Raw genomic sequence first — 24717 nt, forward strand, 5'->3', positions numbered from 1 at the left:
TTTGAATTTATTTGCCTGTGCAATACTATTTTAAAAGTTTATTTTGGGAGTGGGGGTTAATATTTCCTCCCCTCCCATTTTTCCTTCTGTTTCACTGGAGAGGTATTTTGGCACTTTCAATTAAGACAGTCCATAAATTAAACTAACTCCACTATCTTGAAACTCTCCTGAAACTGAACTACTTTGGCTATCTTCGAACTATTTCATAAGCTCAAGGCCTAACAAGAGTGACTCCCTCCATGGTGTCTGGGGTTACTTACGCTGTGTGGAAGGATTGCTGTCTTTGTAGGGCACCCTACAGATACTTCTGGGGCTCTGCAGAGGAGAGCTTACAGGAGGAGACCTTTGGTCACAAACCTCTTAAACCGTATATATCTGAAAATTACAAAGAGATTTTCCGTAGTTGTTCCTGTATCTATGCATGAAGTTTGGAGGTAGAACAAAATGATAAAAAGTCCTTAACGTAGAACTACCAAATTTCGCGATAAAAACCAAACGAACTTGAAACAAATAGCAAGGTTTGCCTTTTTAGTTCTAAGTTAGGCTTTAGGAACAGACTAGAGAGCACTGCAAAGCTACATGGGTTGAAGATAAAGAAGTATTAGGAGAAGCACCATGTGCCCCAGACCTTTAGGAGTTGGATCCACTGACTGCACCACAGTATTACTGTGCTTAATGTGTGCTCTGGTAACTGAGTGTTTCTGCAGTCTTGTCACGAAGACAAGCTAGAACATTACCCTAAGCCAAAGGGAAATATATAGAGAGAATCATGGTAGCAGTGCTTGTCTATTTCTTTCTTCTTCCCCTCTGCCTTCCCCAAATACACAGTGACGCTGTCTGTTGTGGTCTGCACACTCCAAACCGAGTCACGGGGAACGGTTATGCTGCTGCCCCACCATCGCTGCTTTCTCCCACTGATGTGCAGAACGGCTGTATTCAGCCACTGTTTAAGAACAGCAGGAGGTGTAAGCTAACACATTTTAATTTGCATTCCCTGTAGGTTGACAGTGCAGTCTTAATTCCAATGATTCAGACCTCAGTTTCATAATAAGCTTAAACTGATCATTGGTTATGTTATTGCTGAAAGGCTCAGTCCCCACTCATGTTTTTATCCTTGTCTTATGTTCCCACGCCCTCCCCTACCTCAGATCTAGCACTTGTGCAGCCAAGCAGTGTGACAGATCTGTTCCCTGATGTGTTTGAGGCCTAAGCTAGTCAACACTGACCAAGAAACATTAGTTTCCACCCAGATCAGCAAGCTGCTGTATTACCACATGATAGCTAGTCCAATGCCAAGGAGAAAGAGGTTAGAAACCCTCCTTTCAGCAGCAGCATGATCTTGGATCAGCTTAAGCCAACTGTGAAACCTCACCCTTGGTCAACACTAGGCAATTCATTAACTCAACAGCATATCCAAGTCCTAATACTTTGGCTCCTCATTCACAAAGGGAAAGACTCCTGTTCCACTCCTCCCCCTGTATCCTGTCAGCTCAGACCAGAGGAATGAGGGAATGATCATGCTTCCTTTCTGTATCTCTTCCAGACCCTGTTCTGGGAAACTGTGGGAAGGAGAAATCCCTGACTTTCTTCCTTTTATGTTGCGTTGTGCTTGCATAGCTAAGCATGGGGAAAATTTCTTGCTTGCTTACTCAAGCTGAACAAGGGCAGCATGTCATCTGGTTCTTCACGTGTCTTGAGAATTTCTTAGAGGTAACTAAACTACACCCACTGCAGACTATTAGTTGGGAAACATCAAAACCAAAGCACACCACACAATGCTTCGCATCAGCCACCAGGAATTTTTACCCGCTTCCTGATAGATTTCCTGATGGTTCATTACCAGTGATTAATCAGCCTGACCGTTAAACCTCTGCATTCCTGAGAGATTAATCTTGATACATGGCCTCCTGCATACATTGTCTTTCCTTTCTGAAACATCCTACTACATTAAGTTATTCACTGTTTCTAAAAAGATGAGTGATGAGCATTACAGTTGAATGAATCCCCCGAAAAGTTATCTGTTTTGTGGTGAATGTTGGAAAGAAAACACACAACATTCACAACTGTGCAGTTTTTAATTTGAATGTCATCTAAAAAGAACAGCTGAAAGTATCTAGAGATCTGGCAATACCACAGAGTCCTGCTCTACATTTCAAAGCCCCTGTACAGCATCTGTTTTGAGGGCAGGTAATGGTGCTTTTATTTCACATGATGGGAAACGAGCCCAGCTTAAGATCAATAATCAATAAACACTCACTTTTAAACACCTGTGGGCTGAATCCAGAACTCCTGATCTTCTGTGGACTTTATTGGGATTCACATGAGCTACCAGCCCTTTGAAACTTAGGCACAGCTTGAGAACCCCACAATTGAGGTATTGAAAATTTCTAAGGGGAACTCCACAAGTTGCTCACAGCCCTGCTAGACTTTCAGTCAGGATCAGAACAGAGGAGCTCCCACTTCACTGCTTACAGGAAAAATCCTGCAAGGTGTCTGTGAGGTAATGGTTTTCTCTTAGTGCTTGCTGACAAAATCTGGGAGGGAGCACAGGGCAGCTTTGTTCTGCCAGATAATAATACTCCAGTATGCCACTCGGCACTGGGAAAGAAAATTATTCTGTGTTATAGACAGCCAACAAAGTATTCATCCATGGGGAGTACTCTGTTTTGTGAATCATCAAAACAATTCAGTGTGATGATGCTCATATAAACTCCTTTCAACTCCAGATAGCATTAATGAAAGGTGATGAATTTATTGCTTTCTTACACAATGGTGTACGTGTACTGAACCAGGAACCCCACATTTCATCCTGAAAACAACAGATCCATGTGGCTGAACCTGTGAGATTCCTGTCAGCCAAACAATTCACCATTACTCTGATTCCTGTGCTACCAGAGCAAGAGATATTTTGTCAAGGAATATTTCAATTTAGGATACACTTCTATGCAAATTTTCAGTTTAAGCTTCAGTTAACTTTTGCCTTGGTACCTGCTTCTTCCCTGCTTTCACACCTGAGCTACGATCTGTGACCTCCTTCCGTTTGATCTGAAAGTTCATACCTCACAGAAAAACTCAAAAACATCTGAGGAAACTCTCCACACTTGTTTGTTTGTTTGCTTTTCTGGAGTGCATATAGGAAACTTATGACATACAGAACACAGTACTGGAAAACTCTCATTACACTTCAGCTCAATAGAAACCTCTCCATTGGCACTCTTGCAAAGAGCAGCATCTATACCAAGATGTGTTAACAACAGGGAAGCATGCATTCATCACTGCTAACAGAAATAAGCGTACTTTCGGTTGAACATGCCACGGGAGCTGTATTTACCTTTCCCAAAGTTTAAATTTGCATGGAATCAATCTTGGTTGAAGCTCAGCACTAAATATAGCAGCTCCTCAGAAGGCTGATTTGTACTTCTCAAACTGGTTTATCAAGCCTCAACAACACACAGCGACTCTCCTACTCTAATCAAAAGTTTCACTTATCTCACTTCCTTGAGAAGTACTTTGGTCCCTTCATTATTCATGTCACACTCATGCCAACTTGTACTTTCTTCCTAACAAAGCTCACACTTATGTGTTAGTTCACAAATTTCATCTAATGAACAAATAAAACCAGAGCTGAAACCCTGCCTAGAATACATTGTCTTATTCTGATAGTACACTGCAAATACTGGCAGTGGGTTTCTCTTCCAAACAATGAGCTCCCCAACCAGGAGAGGACTGGCCAAATTGTCACCCAATATCATGTCAGGGGCTGATGTGGTTTCAGGACCCCATAATCTAACAGCCAAGTCAGAAATTGGAAATCTCACTGGGCAATTTCACTAGCCACATGTGGGTTTTTTTCTCTCAGACTGAAAATGCCAAAAGACTCTTAGTGATCCCATCTAATCTGATGAGATGTACTCAGAATGACACAACTGCCATCTCGCCTGGAATTGATCAAAAAAACATTCTTTTTTTGCACGAAAGCTCCATATGCTCGAGTGCCTCTTTCAAAACCACAGTATCTAGCCTTTGTTGGCTGGCCACTGCTCCCGCCTACCTCTGAAGTACATATCCTGGAGGGAAAAAAAACCACCAAACTTCAGGAGGTTTTTTGTCTGAGTTCACTCTAGCATTGTCCTCTTGCCAGCTCCCTGCATTCTTTTTCCTACTGAGTTTGTCTAATCTTTTTGATGAGTACTCGAGTTGTAGCTCCTCTCTCTGAGTTCAGCAAGATGGGACCTACAAGCCAGAACTGCTGCTCTGCTCTAGAATATTGCCCACCCTTTCTGTTGGCCTTAACCTGTGGGGCAGGACTGCAGAAAACAGTGCTCCTGCACCTCGCTCATAATCTTCAGCAGTAGGTAAGCACCAAGGCACTGCTTCTGACAGAAGGGCACTCTCTGCGGGATTCCTTGTAAAATGGATCTTTCCAATGAACATACTTCCTGCTTAGTGATTTCAGTAACAAAATCACAGGCATCAATAATGAGGGACAAACTTCCGGAGAATTCCCTTGCCTTTTCCTTGTATTTCTATTTGTGCTTTGAAATGGATAAAACCAATACTCCTTACTCCTGGCAGCTGACAAACATTGCTGCCAGAATTTGGGAATCTGCTTTTCTACAGCTGAGTTGTTCTAGAATAACTGGGTTTATATCTGTATGTCTGTCTCTACACACGCAGACACAAAACAAAACCTTGACACAATCATTACAGTCAACTGCAAGCTGGTCGTTAAAAGTATTCCTATAGGTGACTCCATCGATCACAGAAACTTATGTTTTTAGCTTCCTTCCATTTCTCTAGTTGAAGCTGCAAAATAAGTTCTGTCCATGGGAGAGAGGCTACTAAAGCTTAACTCTATTATTCTTTATGAGAAATAAAACTCCTGGCATTTTCTGTGGTTAGAATTCGCAAAGGAAAGAAGCCTGATTTCCCCACTATTCTCATTTCTCTGTTCTTGTTCTTTTGAAAACCTAATTATGCAATATCACTGATACAATGCAAATCTTTCTGGTTTCTGTAGTGTCCAAAATTACTTGGCAATGAAAACTCTGTTAGGAGAAATCAGGTCTTAGTTTAATATTAACATTACTGCAACTGGCGTTTCTGGGTAACTAAGAAGGCAAGTGACTCCAGATCCAGGTTTGCCTTCTCTCTCACCATAGCCAGAACTAATGGGAATGAACAGAGAAGAGTAGGTTATTTTTCACAATAGCCAGGATACTTGGTTTTGCAGAGACGCTTTAAAGAAAAAAAGGAGGCATATGACATTTGTAAACTAACTATAAATGGAAGAGGTAAAAAATGATGAGGAGTTTGGCCAGGAATACACTGCACTATTGCACAGCGGATCATATTTTCAACTTCCTACGGCTCAGGACAGAAAAAGATACTTGGGAAGGTGATGTTTTGGATGTGCCAGAAGTGCCAGCTTCCAGCAGCTATTTTTAACTGCAGGAATTTAATTAGAAAGGATGGCTGTACACAGTTGGTCTTCCTTCCTCTCAATCTTTTGTGCAACCCAGAAATCCCAGAGCGTTATGCCCCATTATAACTGATGCTGCCCTGTGTCCATGCATTGGTGACCCAGTATCTGCTTCAAACACAGGGTGACCTACATACCAGGACTGAACATCCTCTTGGTGGAGACCCTGTGCTGGCTTCATCATAAACACGAGGGGAAGACAGCGAATCAAGAAAAGGGATGTGGAATGTTCTGCTGTGATGATTTTGACTTGCGTTCCACGCTTTAGTTAGCCCAAGAGAAGCAATAAAAGGGTTATTTCCTACTCTGCTCTCAACCTGAACAAATTGTACCATTGTTTCATTTACTAAAGCATCCCAGAAGTGAGGTGGCACAAAGATAGCTTCAAGATATTTTTAACTCAGCTTTCCTGGACCTCATCAGAATGTAATCCTAGGCCCAGATGTTGCACGCTGTATCCTTCACACGTTCTGACCCCAAACAAAGCATTTGGAATGCTGCATAAATGCTGCCATTGTCCCTACTTTTTCTGTCCAGACCAATCAAATGCATTAACTTCCAAACCAAAATGTTTCTCATTATGATGGTAATGAAGCCAAAGCACCTGTCCTTGTAGCACATTTCCACAAATCCCTTACAGCCTCTTCAAGAAGCACGCAATGCAAAGCAACTCTGCACCGCTTGGCACTTCCTCATTTATGTGGACATCTACACTGATGTCCAGTTCTAAAAATGAGACAGCTGATCTTCTGACAAAATTTTTCCTCCAGTCCCAATTCTTTTTGAAGAGACACATATAGAAGAAGTTATGGTTTTATCAAGGGAAGCAGATTCACTTGCCATTGACAAGCCAGTCCCTGTGTGCTTTTGTTCCCCATCTACAGAACAGTACTTCACCTCATGTTGTGAGTACCGGTTATAAATACTGTAAGGTGCTTTGCCACTTTACATGTATGTATACATGTATACAGAACAAAGCTCTTGGACGCAATGGGACAAAATGTCATGACCTGTGACTTACAGATGGTGTGTAGCAAACCCAAGCAATTCTTGGTATCACTAAAGTAACTAAGATAGTAATTTAGTTTTACTATGGGGTTTTCGTTGCCTGGCACTCTGCCACCTTAGAAGGAGTGTAGAAAACTAAATGCTGTTTTTATTCTTTTCATTCTTCATTAAGTACCCCGTTGGAACTCAGTGCAATTCGTGGCAAATGCTAATAGTGCTTTGGGCCCACTTCTCCCTGTCAGCTGTATCTCTGTTAAATTATGCATTTCCATCTGGAAAGAAACCATACAGGACTGTAGGCTCACTTCCACTTAGAGTCAGGAATGGAGAGGGATTTAATTAGATGCTCCGTGGTTGAGAAAAGGACTAGAGCAAAGCCTGGGTGGTCTGTGGAATCTTCCACTGGAAAACAAGGCTGCAAATTGTTCTGTACAAGCCTGCTTCTGTTTGCTCATTTTGTTTACATTGTTTGTTCTTACAGATTAAAATAGAGAGTTACTAGGCAGATAAACAGTGTTTCCTTCCATGACAATGTTGTCTAGAAGTTAAGAGAGCAGCATGGGACACTGCATGCCGTGCTTCACTTTTGGCTACAATACCCCAACTCCTTATGTAACTTGGAGCAGGACGTGTTTAGCTAGTGCATCAGAGTGCCTAATCACTAACATGTTTGTTCCATTTTTCATATCTGTAAAACGGGGACAATGTAGCTTTCTGCTTTCAAAGGGAAAAGAGGACACATCCAGTTTGCTCCACCTTTTCTGAGTTGACTGCTGGTGTAGAGGGATGCAAGTCTTGCAATTCCTCTCATCACTGGATACCTGTACACCCTCAGGCCACTGACCAAGCCCTCAAAAACTGAAGTGTCTTTGGAAGGCCTGAATCAGAAGCAGAAACCTGCAATGAGCCAAGCAATTCCCATTTACACTTAACTGTGAGTCAACTCGCATGCAGTGATTTCAGTCATGTGCCCTTTCACAGTTCAGCTGAACTTCAGAACATAATAGATGCAGCTTTAAATAGATTAACAGTGCAGAATGCTGATTGGAGTGTCTGTCAGATTAACTAATTCCTCATGGTTTTTCTGTTCCAAAATTCAATGGATTCCATATTTATAAAAGCGGGAATGCAGAAGGCTAAGTCAGAAAGTGGGCTATGGCTGGAACTAAACTTATTTATTAATCTATTTTGGTTGCATGTTAAAGAAAAGAAACTACTACGTTGTTGTTTTGTGGGATGTTAATAAGAGCTTTGGGCACAATTAGTCTGTGTTGGTGTGTGAATAAACCCCAGAGAGAGATAATCTGTTTGCCTGATAGTAACTTTTTCACTTTCCTTGAAAAAGAAAGGGAAGATGAGAAAGAAAAAAAGAAAAAAGAACAAAGGATAAAGGAGGAAGAAAAAAGAAAAAAAAAAGAAGAAAAAAGGAAAGAAGGAAAGAAAACAAAGGAGGAAAAAGGAAAAAGAAAAAAGAAAAGAGAAAAAAGAAAAGAGAGAAAAAAGAATAAGGAAAAACAAAAAAAGAATAAAGAAAAAGAAGAAAAAAGAAGACCTTGCACTTTGTGGTCACTTTACTCCTTCTTGCTACATCCTTGGGCAGGAGAAGGTTAAACACTCAACAACATTTTTCTCTTCTTAGCAAGTTAGAGAACTGTACATCAGACACATTGTCTGCCAAATGCTTCATTTACTACCAGCTGCATTTTTACTTTGTTGAGAGATAGCTGAAATAAAATCACTGTTCTTTGTGCAAACGGCATGCTAAATAATGTACGGCTACAAGATTATTAAATAGCAAAGGCATTTGATAATATTAGAGTCAACCACAAGTCCCACTTCTGCTGATGCACAGAATTTTGAGTAATTAGTCATTGCATAGAGTGTTGTATTTATATCCCCTTGAGCCTCAGACGTTAGGCCACAAAGTCAGGAGACAAAGAATTGCTGTTATTAGGAGGACTGTTTTGGATTTATTTATATTCTAAGGCTTTATTTCAGTGTCCACTTCACTCCTCTGGCTCAGGCTTCCTCCAAACCAGAAGATACAGCTAAGTCAGAGAATTTTAGTGTAAACCATATTTTTACAGACAAGACCTCTTAACTTCAAGCAGAAGAACTTCAATGAGTTTGCAAAGCCTCCAAAGAAGCACAACTGGCCTGAGGTTATTATGACAAGCCTGGGAAAAAGGCCTCCCAGGTTCTGTTCTGATCTCTAACAGACTTCTCATGGTTTATATGCGATACATTAATAGCAGTTCCAATTTAAGGACAGATAAACTGGGATACAAAGGAGACAAGTAACTCTCCCAAGGATTTACAGCAAGTCTTTTGCAGAGCCCTGGAACTCTTATTCAGTCCTTTGTTCAAATCGCTAAACCACTCTGCCTTCTTCAGACCACAGTTACTCCACAGGCCTGAATACTCTGACATATCTAAAATTATACAGCTATACACTTATTTGAGGCTTTATTAAAATAAAGATCGTGTAACATCTTCAGAGCTCAATACAAAGCTGCTCAGCGAGCCTTCTACTGCTTAAAGACAGCCTTTTGAATTCTTTTTTATAGTAAAAGAGCCAGATCTAATACATTGTAATAAGAAATCAAAGGGAAACTTAATAAGATTTGAACACAAAACACGCGATGACAAATTCATATTATAGCAACGAGCCTTCATTTTGCAGAACTGACATGAAAAAACAATGGTAACATTTCTGATTATGACAAATAATGTGTATCATCTGTCTTTGAGAATGTTGTACAGGGAAAAACTATATACAGCAAATTATACACTTGTGTCAAATTTCGGGTATAGCTGCGTAGATTAAATTTTTAGTTTTATTGTGTCTCATAAGTGATTTTCCTGTTTACAAGCATGATACCTCAACCTGTGATCACCTCAGCTTTCCTCAGCAGGTTGTGTACTCTTTGTATCCAAAAAGTACAGTGAGACAAGGAAAATGCTGCTAGTGTAAGAAATGATATGGGAAATGTGACAGTTATGCTTACAAATACTGTAAAGTTAAACACTCTAGGTTCTTCATGAGATTTAAAAGGAAGACCATGGACTTGCTGTGATTACTAGGGGAAACACTGTGAAAAATGATTCCAAATTTTCATCTAAATATTGTGTGCCCAAGTGTCTCCATTTGCATTTACAGAGAGTACAGTCATGCCTAAGCCAGATGTGCAGACTCCTGATCCCCTGATTGTGAATGTGCTCATGCAGGACTTTTGTGCACACAACATTGGCATGTGTAAATCCAGAGGCCCAGTAGAAGCTGATGAGGAGACATTAAGCAGAGTAACTCTACTATCTATTTAAAAGATCAGATGGGATGGAAATCAGAAAGTCACCCTAACTGGCTCAAGCAGGTATGGATGCTATTCAGCATCTTCATTCAAACTGGGCTCTGGAGAAAACTAGGGGTTACCAAAAGTAGCTCTAAGTACTCCCCCCACAAAAAGAGTGATCTCAATGCTGCAACTTAGAAATAGGGAAGTGGCAGCAGGACAGCTCCCATTTTCCACTGATGCCCCCACATAGGAGAGACTCTGCCTGTGCCAACCCTCTGATTCGAAGCATAGCTCCAGAGCAGGTTGCCCCACCTTCAGTTCAGCTGCAAGTTCAACTACAGTAAAAGGCCAAGCCCCAAATCCCAGAGCGCAGCCATAGAACCAGCAGACATGTTCCAGCCTGCCGTAGCCACCAACTGCTGGACCGTGAGACAAGGCCTGGCATGAACAATCCTCTAAAGCCCATTTCCTGAGTAACCTGGAGCTCCAGACAGCCAGACTGCCTCTGCAAAGCCCACCTGCACATACCAAACCTTAGGCAGGTCTCTGGCAGCACCTCAAGCGCTCGCCTTGGTCTCCAGCTGCCACGTGAAGCGCATGGCTCTGTAAGATCCCATAGAGCTTTTTTGCAAAATGGAAGGGAACTAATCTCACTGCTGGCAAAATTCCAGCTTTGAGTAATTACATTCTTCTGACAAATTTTCCTTGGCAGTTTCAATGGAATATAATTAGTAAATGTAAATAGATGTAAATAGTGTTGTAAATTACACTTAACATGATTGTCAGAAGCAAAGGGGGAGAGCAGGGGTGAGGGAGCAAAAAGAACAGAGCTTCGTTCTCCAATATGGACAATGTTGTGGCCTTTCCCGTGATCAGACTGTGTACGCCTCTGCCCCGACAGCATGTCAGGGCTACTACAGCAGCAGATGCCACGATCCAGGATCATCATGTGGTTCATCACACAGATCATCCAATTCACCTCAAGTACAATTTTGACCTGATGGTGTTCGGTCATGTCCCGCAGCTGTGTTTGCAAGCAGCTGCTGTTCCACCTCAGCTGTGCTTCTGCTTCAGCACATACACACACGCAACTGCAAAATGTGTGTATATGATATTATTGTTTTCTATGAAATGCTTATCAAATTTGTGAATGGTTTGTGAAACCTTCTGCTACCAACTGAAGAAGTGTCATATAAATGGAATTATATAATTATCCTTCACAGCTATTTTAATGCAGCTTCATGTGCTAGTTTCACCTAAAGTAGAAATAGCTTCCTCCAAAAATAAAGTACATGCATATATTTAACTTCATGCAGTCAAGTAGATTCAAAACCAACTATTTAATGTAATGAAAATAGATTATAATGTATACTTTTCTTATATCATCTACATATTAGCACTTTTTTATGTGTCAAATATCTCTCATCGACGTCATCTGCTTCAAAGACATATCGGTATGGCTAGTGGGCTTAACAAGATATTTCTTTCATACAGAAAATTTGAGGATTATCTTTCAATAATTTACTTATTTTTATGTTTATTCAAAATTTGCACATAGAAAATAGCTGGCAGAAACTAGTAAAATGAAGGGAAAATTAATTTTCTTAACAAAAGTTTGTTGCACTATTTAGCTATAAGAGGAGAAACAGTTGTTTCAGCTTTACAATACCATGTCTTGCAAAACTTCCTTCTAAACGACTATTCGTGCTCTACATGTTTTGGACTGTGTATGGGGAGCTCTGCTAACAGTCATGGGAAGCATCTCATACATTAGTAAAGCTCACATTAAGATAATTAGCACTAAAAAAAAAAATTAAACAAGCCTTTTTTTCCTCCCTTTATAGTATTGATTTAGTGCGGGTGAAAAATGCCAGATTTTCAGTCTTAAAGATTCATGTTCCACCACAGAGCGGGAGATAGAGCCAGCTTTTCACAGTGTTCTGCCAATAAACTCTCAGATTAACTATCTCAAGGGCTAGGAGGAAGAGCCAGGCTCTACAGTCTCTCAGCCCTCAGTCTCTTTGATGAACCTCTGAACACAGAGTATGGGTAGCACACCACCTGGGACAAGGAACACAAATTCTTAATCTTTGTGTCTGTACCTGCCCAAGTATTGTCAAAAATTTTCAGAATTCTGTGGACAACAGAAATGCCCAGGAGAAAGAACTGAAGCTGTGCCACTGCAGAGTGGTAGCAACTATCAGTAAACTTCTACAGTTTAAAAGGCCTTTGAAGCTCGTTTAGTATCTACTATGTATATCTCCCAAATAGAAAACTCCGTTTTAATACAGACTGTTTTCATAATGGCTTTGAAACCTTTTGCAAATCCTATAATGACTTATATATATTATTTAACCCTTTGTCTGGCAGTAACTTTACCTTCTGCTCCAAACACTGTCAATATGGATACAGGCGCATAACCAGATGTGACTGGATCACAGTAGCTTAAAAAATTACTGCCTGGTCCTGCTGGAGTCAGGACACTTCAAGGCAGCAACTTTTGCTTAGTGTTAACTGACATGCTAAGAGCACTCACATGAATAGCTCTGAATACTCTGTGGATAGATGCCTACTTGCTAAGCCACCTTACAGCTTGTGCTTATTCCTCTGGGGAAGGATTCACTGCAGACGTGCCTCTGAAGAGAATAACATGTCCTACTAGAATGTTTAGTACTTATTTTAGTAATAGAGCTAGCCAGGCTAGTTGAGGATGACATTGTTTTGCTTAGTGTTTGGAAGGGTTGCTTAAAAACCACGTGCTTTCAAGCAAAGTGATAATCAGTCTAAGCACTGTTAGACTTTTATAATGCAAGGCCAACATATATTTTTTCATTCAGTCTGCAAAAGTAAACCAAGCACAGCTGTTTTACTGAAAACAACCCACTGATATTTAAGTAGATTAACAAAATTAACCGTGAAAATCCTCTGCTATGTGAAAGCCAATAACCTGTTGGCCACAAGGAGGCAGGGCAAGGATTCAGTAAACTCAAAGAAACTGATTTTATTTAAAAAAAAAGAACAAGCATTAAATTAGTTCAGTCATGAAACTCTGAACTGCTAGGCAAGATAAAAAGCACTTTTCAGCCAGTGTGTGGTTTCAGTATTGTTGTTTTATTCCAAGACCAGCAAATACCTTAAGATATCAGACAATAGCTGATCCAGCAGCAATTTTCTGCTTCTTTTGAAGAAGTTGATCACACATGTTTCTCTTCTGTGTGATACAGAGAAAAACTCCAGCACTAAGCTTTGACAGAAATAGTAGATTTACCAACTGAGAGGAAGAAACTGTACTGCTAGGTTCTTAAGGTGTTGCTCCCAAGCTAATAAATCCTGCTTCTAGCAGCTTTGGAAGCTCTGCCTTTCATTCCCTTGGCAATTCTAATTCTGAGCTAAAAGCAGGCAGAGGCAGATAGGCATCTATAAAACCCTAAAAAGTACCTTATGCACGGGGTAGTACAGTACAGTGATGCCTCCCTCAACGAGAATGTTAGGACATTCCAAAAGCAGCACTAACTCGAGGTCAAACTTCTAAACGGCGAAGGAGTAAAAGAGGAAAACAAAGCCAAAGTACCTCTGTTTCAGAGTTAAATTGAAAAGGATTAAATAGTGAGACAAAGCCTTCCACTGTATCAGCACATCACAGTCCAAACCCCTGAGTGATCTTCTGCTTTAGAAGTAGTGACTTTACTCCTGCCTCTGCCACTACACGCTACTGAGTTAGGTAATTTTAGTCCCCTACGCTTCTGTTTCCTCATCTTTTAAGCAGTTGCTTTCTTTTTTTGTGAAGCATTATGAGGTCCACAGATAAAAAACATGCTACAAGAACTAGTTATTATTAATGCAATTCAGATACGGAATACACCAGATGGTAAAACCTCCAGGATTTTAATGAACTATTGTGACAGAACATATGTAATATGACGTTATTATAACAGGCATTTAAATGTATAGTTAGTACATACAACGTGACCTGCTCTGCTCTCAGTAACTCCACTGGAATTATTTTGGATTTATGTCAGATAATACAAGGAACACAAAATAGCCCCATATGTGCAATGTGGTGAGGTTTTCATAGCAATGCTATCTTAACTATTGCCTGTCCTGTTTTCATTTTTTTGCTGGGGGTATTGTATTTAGCTGTCTACTGAGAGTATGTTTTCTCCATTTAATTTCAAGTAGGAAGTAAAAACATACTCTCACGTCAAAGACTAAAATGCCTCTGACCAACTATCCATCACCTATCATCATAAAATAATCATCATGAAGCAGCAAGAGCTTTTTCATTTTTTTTTCCAACATATTCTGTAAAAATTATGGTTTTGATGCAGTTCATGTTGGACTTGGTAAGCAATTCATGCTTGTGTCAGAAGAGTCAAGCATTCCGTTTCAGAATATGAGGGCAGAAGTATCTCTTTTTTCCCCCAGCATTTGAGTTCTGGACAAGTTTAATGATATGACTGAGCAAAGGTGAAAAAACAGGACTACAGCTCAAGCCACTGGCATCGCACATTACAGTCAGAGACAGGTACTGACTTCAATAAAGGAGGAATATGAAGATACTATCAGTATGTATAACAATTCTAGCACATCTACAATACAGACCATAAAACTCAAGTGAACTGACATTTAATATAAGAGAGGCTGGAAGAAAGATATCAATTTCACATCATAAATTAGCCTTTGCGCTAGTGCCCAAAGATTTGGCTGATTACTCATTGCTTCGCTTAGTACTTAAGCAGTCTTTTCCAAAGCAAGGCAGTTAAACCACAAAAACGTACCGTAGTGTCCACAGCCCTGACCTTCCCAGCAGGAACGTGCTTTGGAATGGGTTCTTCTACTGATATCATCATACAGCCTTCTGCTCCAAGAGTAACAACTACGAGCTTACACCCTCTTTCTAACAGCATGTGTCCCACCTTTCCAGCATCTTCAAGGTTGCCAACTGGGATGCCCGTTAAAATTTCTGCCTGGAAAACAACCAACGCAAATGAAAATCATAAGCTGATAGCATTCATTTTTGGACAACAGTTCTATTTGAAAACAATATTCAACATCTTTTTTAAATGTCTATTATAGGATGATCATGAAACAACTTCCCACGCTGATATTCAGCTATGTCTTGCTCCCCGTTTGAAATCAGTGTGTACTTCAAGCACAGCAGACTAATGGAGAGCAGCCTAGGCAGAGACACAGGAGGCATGAATTCTGTTCCAGCTTTTGTGACTTGCCTGGCAAGAAACCCTCTGTAAAATTACAGTTCTTTCAAATGCCTCAGTTTCTTCACCTGTGAAATGGACACAGCATTTGCAATGGAAGCAGCATTTTGTAGTCTCATGAAAAATGCTACATGGCAACTCGGTCACTGTTGTTGTCACTAAAAGTAAGTAACTTTTAAAATTATTTTTTAAATTCTCTGTGTTCAGCTAAAAAGAAATCACATGGGAAAATCTCTTCAAGGAATAACAATAATTTCTCAACTTGGACCACTCTGTTTCCTTTAGTATGTATTTTTAGATAAAAATACCTAAAATTTATCTGAAGACCCCTTTGGTTAAATGTCCACTACAAGATTACTATATATTTGTGTTATGGCCATGTCCATAGGCCTCTGCCACAACTGAGACTCTTCTGTGTTGGCTTTGTACAAACACAGATAAACTCTTCTTCTAACAGATGGTGACCTTAAGTCAACTTCTCCCAGTTGGCTCTTAAATTTAATCTCTTCTGGTTCCACCCAACTAAGAGCAAAATTTCCCAAAACTCTGCAATGAAGACTCCAGAATCAAGCATCCTTTTCACCACTTCATACATTTTCTTGATGGCACAGCATTGTCAAATATCATGTACTTTTGTCAGGGAAGAGAATGAGAAAGAAAAAGGAAGAAAGGGAAGAGAAAATACAGCGTGTTTTGTCTGAAACAGTCTAGCAAGCGCTGCTGCTGCATAATACAGTATGCCTTTAATTGTAAGCAGTCATATTGTATTTTGCTGTCCTTACTAAATCTCGTCCTGCTTGCCTGACAAGAGGAAAGTCCTACTTCATGTTGCACTACAAGGCTGCTGCTGGATCCAGAAAAATGCAGTCTGAAGTATTTTCAGATAACTGCCTAATAACTAGGCAGAGCTTCCACACTTCTAGGGCTTATTTTCAGTGGAAAACTTACTTTGGAACCTATTCACTGGCTACACTTCCTGACCTCTGTTAAATCGGCAGTTCAATTTCTTGGGAAAAAGTTGAGGAAATATTTGAAATTACCTTGCTCTGCATTACTCAAACTTGAATTCAGTTCACATACTTCTTAATAGACCAGACTGTAAACTACAGTGATTAAACAACTGCTCTTCGACGCACAGGCCATGCCTGCAGTGAAGAGAGGTAAGGCAGACAGCTGGGGACGGGAACTACTACAGCCATCCCAAAGTAAACCACCCCCAGCTGTGAGTCAGCCCCGCTGCTCACCACTGTCATTTCCTCTGTTTCATCCTGACCCAGGAGAGAGAAGCCACCCTTAGGCTCTGAAGGGCCAGATTATGCCAACACACTCCCTAGACTTTACAGTGTCATTAGCAGAGTACTTACTGGCATTAATTTTTGACCTTACAGGACCAAGTTCTATAGTCCCTACTTAAAAAAATACCCAAATGATTTCAGGGATTATTGATTTGATCGCTACAAGGCAGAATCAGGTGTGGCAGGCCTCGGTGGGTAAACTTGTGCACTGCAAGGGCAAGGTGTGGTTAACAAGCACAGGCAATTTAAAACTACTTTTTGTAACCACGCTGATCCCAGACAAGAATACAGTAAGCTTTAAATTATGAGAAGGCAACTAAACCTACCCAGTTTTATCTCTGGCGTGTCACCATGCTGTTCAAACATCTCTTGCAGTATAAACTATTTAAGCAACTTATTTCAGTTTTTAAAAGGTTTTAAAGGTATTTCCAAATATGAAAATGTGTTTCAAAAAATGTCTCACAAAATCTTTTGAATGTATTTTCTTGCAGGGCTTGCAAGGAGTCAATACAACAACAATGACTTTGGAGAAACTGAGGACAGATAATTAGTATTAAAAATATGTATACTCTACTCTAATATTCACAAATCTAAAAAGTCTGTGTCTCATCATGAATTCTAAGACCTCTGGAGCAGGAACTATGCATTTCTGTATTCAGAACACCTAGTATATGATGAATAGAAGTGGATTAACAAAAATCCTTGACTGTAACTGGCTACCCGGATTTCCAAAATACTTCATAGTAGACAGTAATTCTAAGCATTCTGCCTATGTTGCAAAGTCTCCGGGACAAAAGTGGATTAGTTTTTGGTAGAGAAACAGAAAATATGATTTGGGTGTATTTACCTGGTATTGACACTAATGTAAACTCATGAGCAAGGTAAACAAAGTACTTAAATATAATATTCTTCCTAACGAAACACACAAACAGTAACCCTAGCATTAATGTTGTACCCCTCTTTGTGATAGCTGTGTCAAGTCAACAGGATTTTTCAGCTTGGGCAGTGAAAGAATTGTTCTGGGACTGATACGTGAAAGGTTTTGCAGAAATCTTTCTTTTCATCTTTACACTGCTTATACAAATATACAAAATTATTTTGAACAGACACAGCCTGCGTAAAAGTAGATCTTCATCTAACTCATCTACAGCAGGATGGTAAAACTCAAAAACACTGGAACAAGCTGGAAGAACCATAAAAGCAGCAGAAGCCAGATAGAATCTGTGCCAATAATTAGAGATTGTGGTAAATGTCAACTGATGTTAAATACTGTGGTGAGTTTTTTAGTTCCTCCCTTCAGTAGAATCTTATTTAAAAAACAAACTGTGGTACAATTGAAGGAAGTAACTAATGGTTATGTAAAGAAAAAATTAAATAACAATACTAAAAGCCTAATATGGACATTTGCCATAGTACTGTACAAAACAGCAGCAAATTAAGAATTCTATTTTTCTGCAGCTAGTCTCATAAAACTCAGTTAAATCAACCTATTAAAGCAAGAGGACATTCCACAAAACTGCTGTCAGAATAAAACAATGATGGATATTATAATTAATCTACACCGAAAATTCTTAATTTTGTTTACAGAAGTGGAAGAGAAATTTAACTGAAGCTTTTAATACAGCTAATATGAAGGTTCTTGGCCATAATCGTCACTAATCTTAGTTGACTCTCCATGTCTCTTTAGACTATGGAGTATAGTCATAGTAAGTTGACACAAAGCAGCACTGTTACAAAAAAAACCATGATCCTGTTTTTTTCCCTTCCACTCCCGTCCACATGGCCAATTCTCTTGTGCCAGCACAGCCATTGATACAGCCAGGAAAGAAATTAGACTGCAAAGCAGATCTGTGTTAAAATTAACGCCACCTCTAATCTCACACCACCCCCAAAAGCCAACCCAAAACCAATAACTTCTTTCAACAATAGTACTAGTTTAGGCTGGCTAAAAGTGAGGATGAAACTGTGATATGAACCTTTGCCAAGTGTTCCCAGCTGTGGTCCATTTGGGGTGGCCTATGGTTTACAGAGATGCTTTCAGGGACGTGTTCTGCATCCTCTGCTTGGTATTTGCAAGACCAAAACTGCAGCATGGTATCTAGTTTTGGTATCCCTGGCACAAGTTAAGACACTGACATACTACAACAAACCCAGTGAAAAGCCACCAAGACAGTCAGGGACGCGAAGAGCAGGACATACATGAAACGGCTGGGAGAAGCAGGTTTGTTCAGCCTTGCCTTAAGGACACAAGGCTAAGGGGAGATCCAAGTGCCATCCACAGCAATTTAATGGGTGGGTACAGAGAAGATGAAGCCAGAATTTTCTTGAAGAAGCACAGGGATAGGGCTAGAGGCAACAGGCACAAGCTGGAACATGGGAAATTCCAGTATTAGGACAAGCTTTTTCACCACGAGAGCTATGAAGCATCAGAGGAGGTGCCCAGAGGTCAGTAATCTCCAACCTCAGAGATTTAAAACGTGACTGGACAAAGCTGTGAGCAATCTGACCTAAACTGGACATGCTTTGCCAGGGTGTTAGAATAGAGACCTCCAGAGGTCTGTTCCCAACTTCTATGATCCTATGATCCTCAGCAAATATAAACTGGTGAAATAACAAGAAGCTTTAAGTCTTTGGGGAACAGTCCATCATGTGCATTCTTTTGTGTACCTAGCACAATAATAACTTTGCAAATGTTGCCAGGTACTGCTGGAACAGAAATAACAAATAATAACAGGGAAACTGTGCCAGTTTTAAGGCTAATCCATCTAAAACTACATATGATAATTTAAAATATTTTTTATTTTAAATATTTAAACACAGAAAGCCAGTTGGCTACAAACTTGGCTTGCACCTTAGGAGATTTCTTTGAGAGTGACAGAAGAAGAATTCAATCTCATTAATTTTAACACATGTGAACAGTCCCAAAGAAGTAGTGAGACAGATTTGGTGTATAAGCAATTGCAAGCTCAGGCCACAAGCCAAGCTAGTTCCAGTTGTTTCAAATTATAAAATTTTTACATACATACAGGCAGAAATACTTATCATGCTAGAATAATTAAAAACTGATTGAAATGAATTGGCTTGAAGCTATTCCCTCCCCTCCCAAAAGTAACATCTTTAATTTTAGACTAAATATGGGAAATTTAATAGTTTTCCAGCAAGTGATAAAATACGGGTTAGAACAAAGTTGGAATTAGAATATTCTGTGAATTGATGGCAAATTCTACATAATGGAGCAACAGTAGTTTTCCATTACTTAAAACAGAAAAGGCAAATTCAAGACATGTTCTGAAATATTTCAATTTTAGAAGACCTATTCTTGTTTTGACTACTACAGATATCAATTATTTCTTCTTAAGACTATCCTTAGTATTAATCTCTCCATATAAATAAGCAGTAGCTTAAATTTCCTAATCCAAGACTCCAGACGTAGTTTCATAAACTTTATGTTCTCTGAATGTTGTAAAAATCACTACTGCGCCTTGATTTTAGACACACTAACAAGAATTGCCATTATTAATATTTCTTCCAAAAATGATCTAGCTTCTAGTAATAGACAATAACACTTAAAAGGAAACAGTACCTAAAATAGGATAGCATCAATTTTTCTGTGTCATTTTTAAACATCTTGCAGCTTTATTTCACAAAATTAGCAATTAATTTATAATTAGTAGCACTGTTTTCTACCACTGAAGCCCAAAAGTATTCTCTTAGTATTCAAGTAAATCCTTGCTAGGCCTTTCTTATTTAGATCACAAGTCTGATGCCCATTTTACATTGAGGAGAAAGCAGTTCTCAGTTATGCGTTCAAAATAGCTTGACAAACTAAATAATTTGCTGTAACCTATTAGGAGTTTTCCTTCTCCTGCAGGATTCCCCAGTATTCTTTGAATAGAGAAGCAGCTGTTCTTCAAAATGTTTAAGACCAAACTGAAATTGCTGATGTGCAATATATTTTGGTTCCTAACCCGCAGGGCTATGTAATTGCATGCACACATTAAATAAGAAAAACAACACATGAAATGTATTGACATTGCGGTTGTGCCTACAGCCACACTGCAGCAAGGAATCGCACAATTACGTGGGGGGAAAAAAAATGGTAAGTTTTCCAAAGTGCCCATCTTGTACAGGGCTGTCTCTTTTTCAACATTTAAACATAACTAAAAAGAACAACCATTGGTTTTCACTAAGGAGACATTGGATACATTTATTTTTCATTAGAAGAATTAAGGGAATGGAGAACTAGCACATTCCTGCACAAACCTCAGGGATTAGGCTGTGCTGCATCTGGGAATTAACAAACCAGTCTCAACAAGTATGATCTTTCTGGGAAAAGATAAAACTGAACTACAGGCTAAGCAAAGAAAGAACTGATAACCTTGCAAGATTTGTTCTGAGTTTTTTTTTTGTTCATAAACCACATAAAAAGAAAGTAATGTCAGACATAAAAAAAAAATATTATTGCAACAAGCAAGAGTGAAAAGAACAGCTTGTGAAGAGCCTTCTAGACAAACTAATGGTAGATAATTCACTGATAGTATAATTTTGTTTGCTTCTCTCTAGCACATAAATCCATAAGAACAAGCTGTGCTGTTACACCAGATACTGCATGTGATTTCATTAAATCCTAGAGCGTCTAAAAAATGATGGAGTATAAAGTGTGATGTATTTGATATTCACATGTTTGGGACCCAACATGCAATGGCTGCTTGAAACTATAGCTGACAGTTTAAAACTTTTATTCTGTGACAAAGGCATCGGAGAACAAAACTGCTGACCTTCATTGGCAGTAAGTAACAGAAACTTCTGACTCAGTAACAGTTCAACTGATCACAAGGACTAACCCCTTTTTCTCATCCTTAACAACATAAACACTCCGCACAGTGTATGAAATGTCTTAAGCCGAATGGCTAGCTTTCTGTTTTACAACTAACTTTTAATCTTCCGTTACCAATATATAATTCACATAATACCCCCAAACTACAGGATTTTATCCTTTAAAGTATTCCTTGGTGAACAAGAAAGATAAGGACATTTTGGTAAAATTGTGTGATAAATATTTGTAAATTTACATTTCTAAGAAAGCTAAACCAAGCAATAAAAAAAAAAATCAGTGTAAATTTAAACTTGTCTAAGCGTATGCGTCTGTGTTAAAAAGAATGTTTTAGAAGCAGCTGAACTGGATAGCTCTAAGGAGTTAATCTTCAAATTCAAGATGCTTTATTAACTATTTAAAAGTAAAAATAAAGCAGAAATGCACTACTTTTTTTTCTCATAGTACATAAAAATCCCAAATAAAAAATAAAACGTCCCCCAAAAGCATAAGGCTGGAACATAAATAAGATTTGGGCTAGAAAGAAGTTATTTTAGACTTAGAAATACCAAGTAGGAGAAACTAGAACAGAACATCTCAGGGAGGCAGTGTAAGCAGCACATTCAATAAATTTGGCCATACAGAATAAAAATAAGAGAAAATCCATAAGATAAGTATGGCCATAGTGGCTCAGAAGAAAGGTCCATCTTATCCAATTGCTCTGTTCTGACTGTGACTACTAGTAGATACTGAGGGAAATAATTTAAAAAAAAAATGTATAAACTGATCTTTTCCCAACACATATTCTGGATCATCAAAGCATTTAGGTATTTCCTGATTTAAAAAGATGAAAGAAATGCAGACATAGTTAGTGGAATGGCTGAAATTTAAAATATTAGAATTATCTTTAAGATTTGTAGAACTAACTTATTGCTTTTAAATGCTATACAGAGATTAGACTGGTAAACTTTCTTTGGGTATGTAAACATTTATCAGTATATCAAACTTCTCAAGTGCATGCATTACCGGGATCTGAAATTAAAGAAAGTCATGAAAGAAAACAGAAAACAGATGGCATATGAATATATAACAATTACTAAAAAAACGACTTTCAAACTTGTGACATAAGAAAAACAAATATTTCATTTTTCCTCTTTTCTCAGCAAAAAGAAAGGAAAATTAGCAATAGTTTAACCCTAAAAATCACCTCAATAATAAATCAGACACACAGAGAGAATGAAAACAAACACAATTGATTACAATAGTCATGCTAATGCAATTGATTTCATTGTAAAGGATGAAATGTTTACTGTTAAAAGCAAAGGTATTTATGTGTCATTGTTCTCAGAATATGCTGTAGGAATCCCAACTTGGATCTGTGCTCCCATGATACAGCTGGCAGGAACTTCCATAGGTCTACCATTTCCATAAATTCAGAAGAGATAAGTCTCCTCAACAGCAGAGAACATATTTTTGTGCCTGACTTTGCATACAATACGCCGATCCCAGCTATCTTCCAATGCTAATTATTTTTTTAAAGAAAATAGCAGAAAAGAATGCAAACTGTACCCCCGGCTCTGCAGGAAAGATAGTTGAGTGAGCAGGGATCTATTATAATTATACACCTGTATTTCTTGTTCTCCAAATAGAAGTAATTTTCTGTTCTCCATGGGGTGGTAATAATAATAATAATACACCCTTGCTCCAGCAAGCTGAACTTCTCAAAGAATGTCTCTTAAAGACTGTCCTCTGGCAATGAAATATAACAAGGGCAAAACTTGAACATGTGTGTTGCAAAGAGCAATGAGAAAAAGTAAGGAACAGACAAGTAATGAAAAGCAAAGTTTTCTTTCTAACATATGGGGAATAAATTTTCACAGGGGGGAAAAAAATAAGTAGTGACATTATGAAAAAAAAAGCAAACAACAAATAACATTTACTAAACTGGTGGGAGAATATGGGTGTTCTCAACCTAAAATGTGCACCATCGCACTGTCCAGCCAATCCAGGGGCATAGTCCAGGATAAGTGCTTTCTGAAAAAAAAAAAAAAAAACAAACCAAAAAAAAAAACCCAGTACCATATGTGGTGTCTTGCAAGTACCCTGAACAAGAATAAATACTTTGCCTTAGTATTCTCTTCATCACATATAATTGAGTTCTGATAGCTGTTGGACAGTGTTTGAGCCACAAAGGAAATCACCGCCACTTACAATGGAAACTCTGCCTTCCAAAAACAGGAGAAGCTATATTCCAGAAAAAAAATTCAGATGTCTAGTTGGGTTATTTAGACCAACTCTTAAATACCAGAAGACTCATGAACTGAGAACTTCTGATATGCTTTGTTATGGGTTTTAACAGAAATTTCAGAAGAGGGTAACTGAGTCTTGAAGAACTTACACAATCACTGTCCTCAGACAGAGGAATCTTAGAAGTAAGCAGGGCTATGCTTTTCTCTCAGCTCTTCCCTCTCCTCTCCACCCAAAAGTATTATGTTTATTGCAGAAATCATGTTTGTTGGGAGGTAACTTCAACTATGATCAAGGCATGGCTTCTATCCAGTAGGCTGCTCCTCCCACATTCCTGTTTATATACAGAGAGGGTGAGGGGAAGGAACACAGCATGCATAATGCTAACAGATAGGAAATTTAAATGAAGGCTTCATGAGACTAGCTTAATTTGTCTCTTGTGACAAAAATAATTTCCTTTGGGAAAAATAACATACTTGAACTAGAAAAAAAGAGGGAAAGGAGGAAAAAAGGGAGCGAAACATACAGTTGAAGGGCCAGAGAAACAGATTCACTGAAAACAGATCTGACAGGAAGAGGCATATGAAGGTACTACTTACCATCAAGTGCAGCATGCGTGCATCACCTCCTGGCAATAGAGTTTAAAACTGTCAAAACATTATGGCTAGCACATTCCTGCTAATCATATCAAGGGACCACAGAACAAGGACAAAGATCTATTTTAATATTTACCACTCAGTGATAACGTTTTCAAAGTGTCCTTCCATGGATTTCTTTTACTCATCTACTTGTAAGAAAGGTTGGACACAGCCTTCTCTCTGCAAACTTTTAATTTAGTTTTGAGTGTAATCTAAAGGTATTCTAGAATACTCTGCTTGTTACTTCAGGGATCAAACTTGACACCTCCAAAAGTACTATGTAAGAGGAGCACGCTTCAGTTTTCCTGCTCCATTCGATGCATGTCTGCGAACAGAATCCCTTTGCAATTTTACCGCTTAAGACTCCTAATTTAATATGACAAACAATCATTACCTCAGTTTCATTGCAGCAGAAGATATCGGAATTGGTATAAAATTGTGGATCTAGGTCAGCAAGGGCTGGAGCTGGATTAAATAAAGTCTTTACTGGGGAAAAAGAAAAAAAAAAAAAGTCTAAATCGCAAGTGTTTTAGATTCATAAAGTATCACCTGAAACAGCAGTTCAGTTAATTCACAGCCCCTGATGTTTATTATTAACACAAATAGCTCTCGGTTTCTGTGTCCTCGTTTTATAGAATTGCTAAAAGTTTTGTTTATTATATTGAAGTTCCCTTCTAATCCATGTGCAGGCACCTGTCATGATGCGAGTATGACAAAAGTGT

The 24717-nt window shown here is 38.9% G+C and overlaps 1 protein-coding gene across 6 annotated transcripts in view; it reads right to left on the reverse strand.

The window, feature by feature from the left end:
* The window catches only part of RBKS (ribokinase), a 71001-nt gene that overhangs the window by 5029 nt on the left and 41255 nt on the right, over positions 1 to 24717 (reverse strand). For all 6 annotated transcript variants that reach the window (XM_054063787.1, XM_054063783.1, XM_054063786.1 and 3 more), the window contains 2 exons: positions 24390 to 24481; positions 14565 to 14753 (listed from right to left, as the gene is read on the reverse strand). In XM_054063787.1, the coding sequence (XP_053919762.1) occupies positions 14565 to 14753; positions 24390 to 24481 (281 nt within the window). The remainder of the gene's footprint in view (positions 1 to 14564; positions 14754 to 24389; positions 24482 to 24717) is intronic.

This window comes from Cuculus canorus, chromosome 3 (assembly GCF_017976375.1).
Source record: "Cuculus canorus isolate bCucCan1 chromosome 3, bCucCan1.pri, whole genome shotgun sequence".
Lineage (NCBI taxonomy): Eukaryota > Metazoa > Chordata > Aves > Cuculiformes > Cuculidae > Cuculus > Cuculus canorus.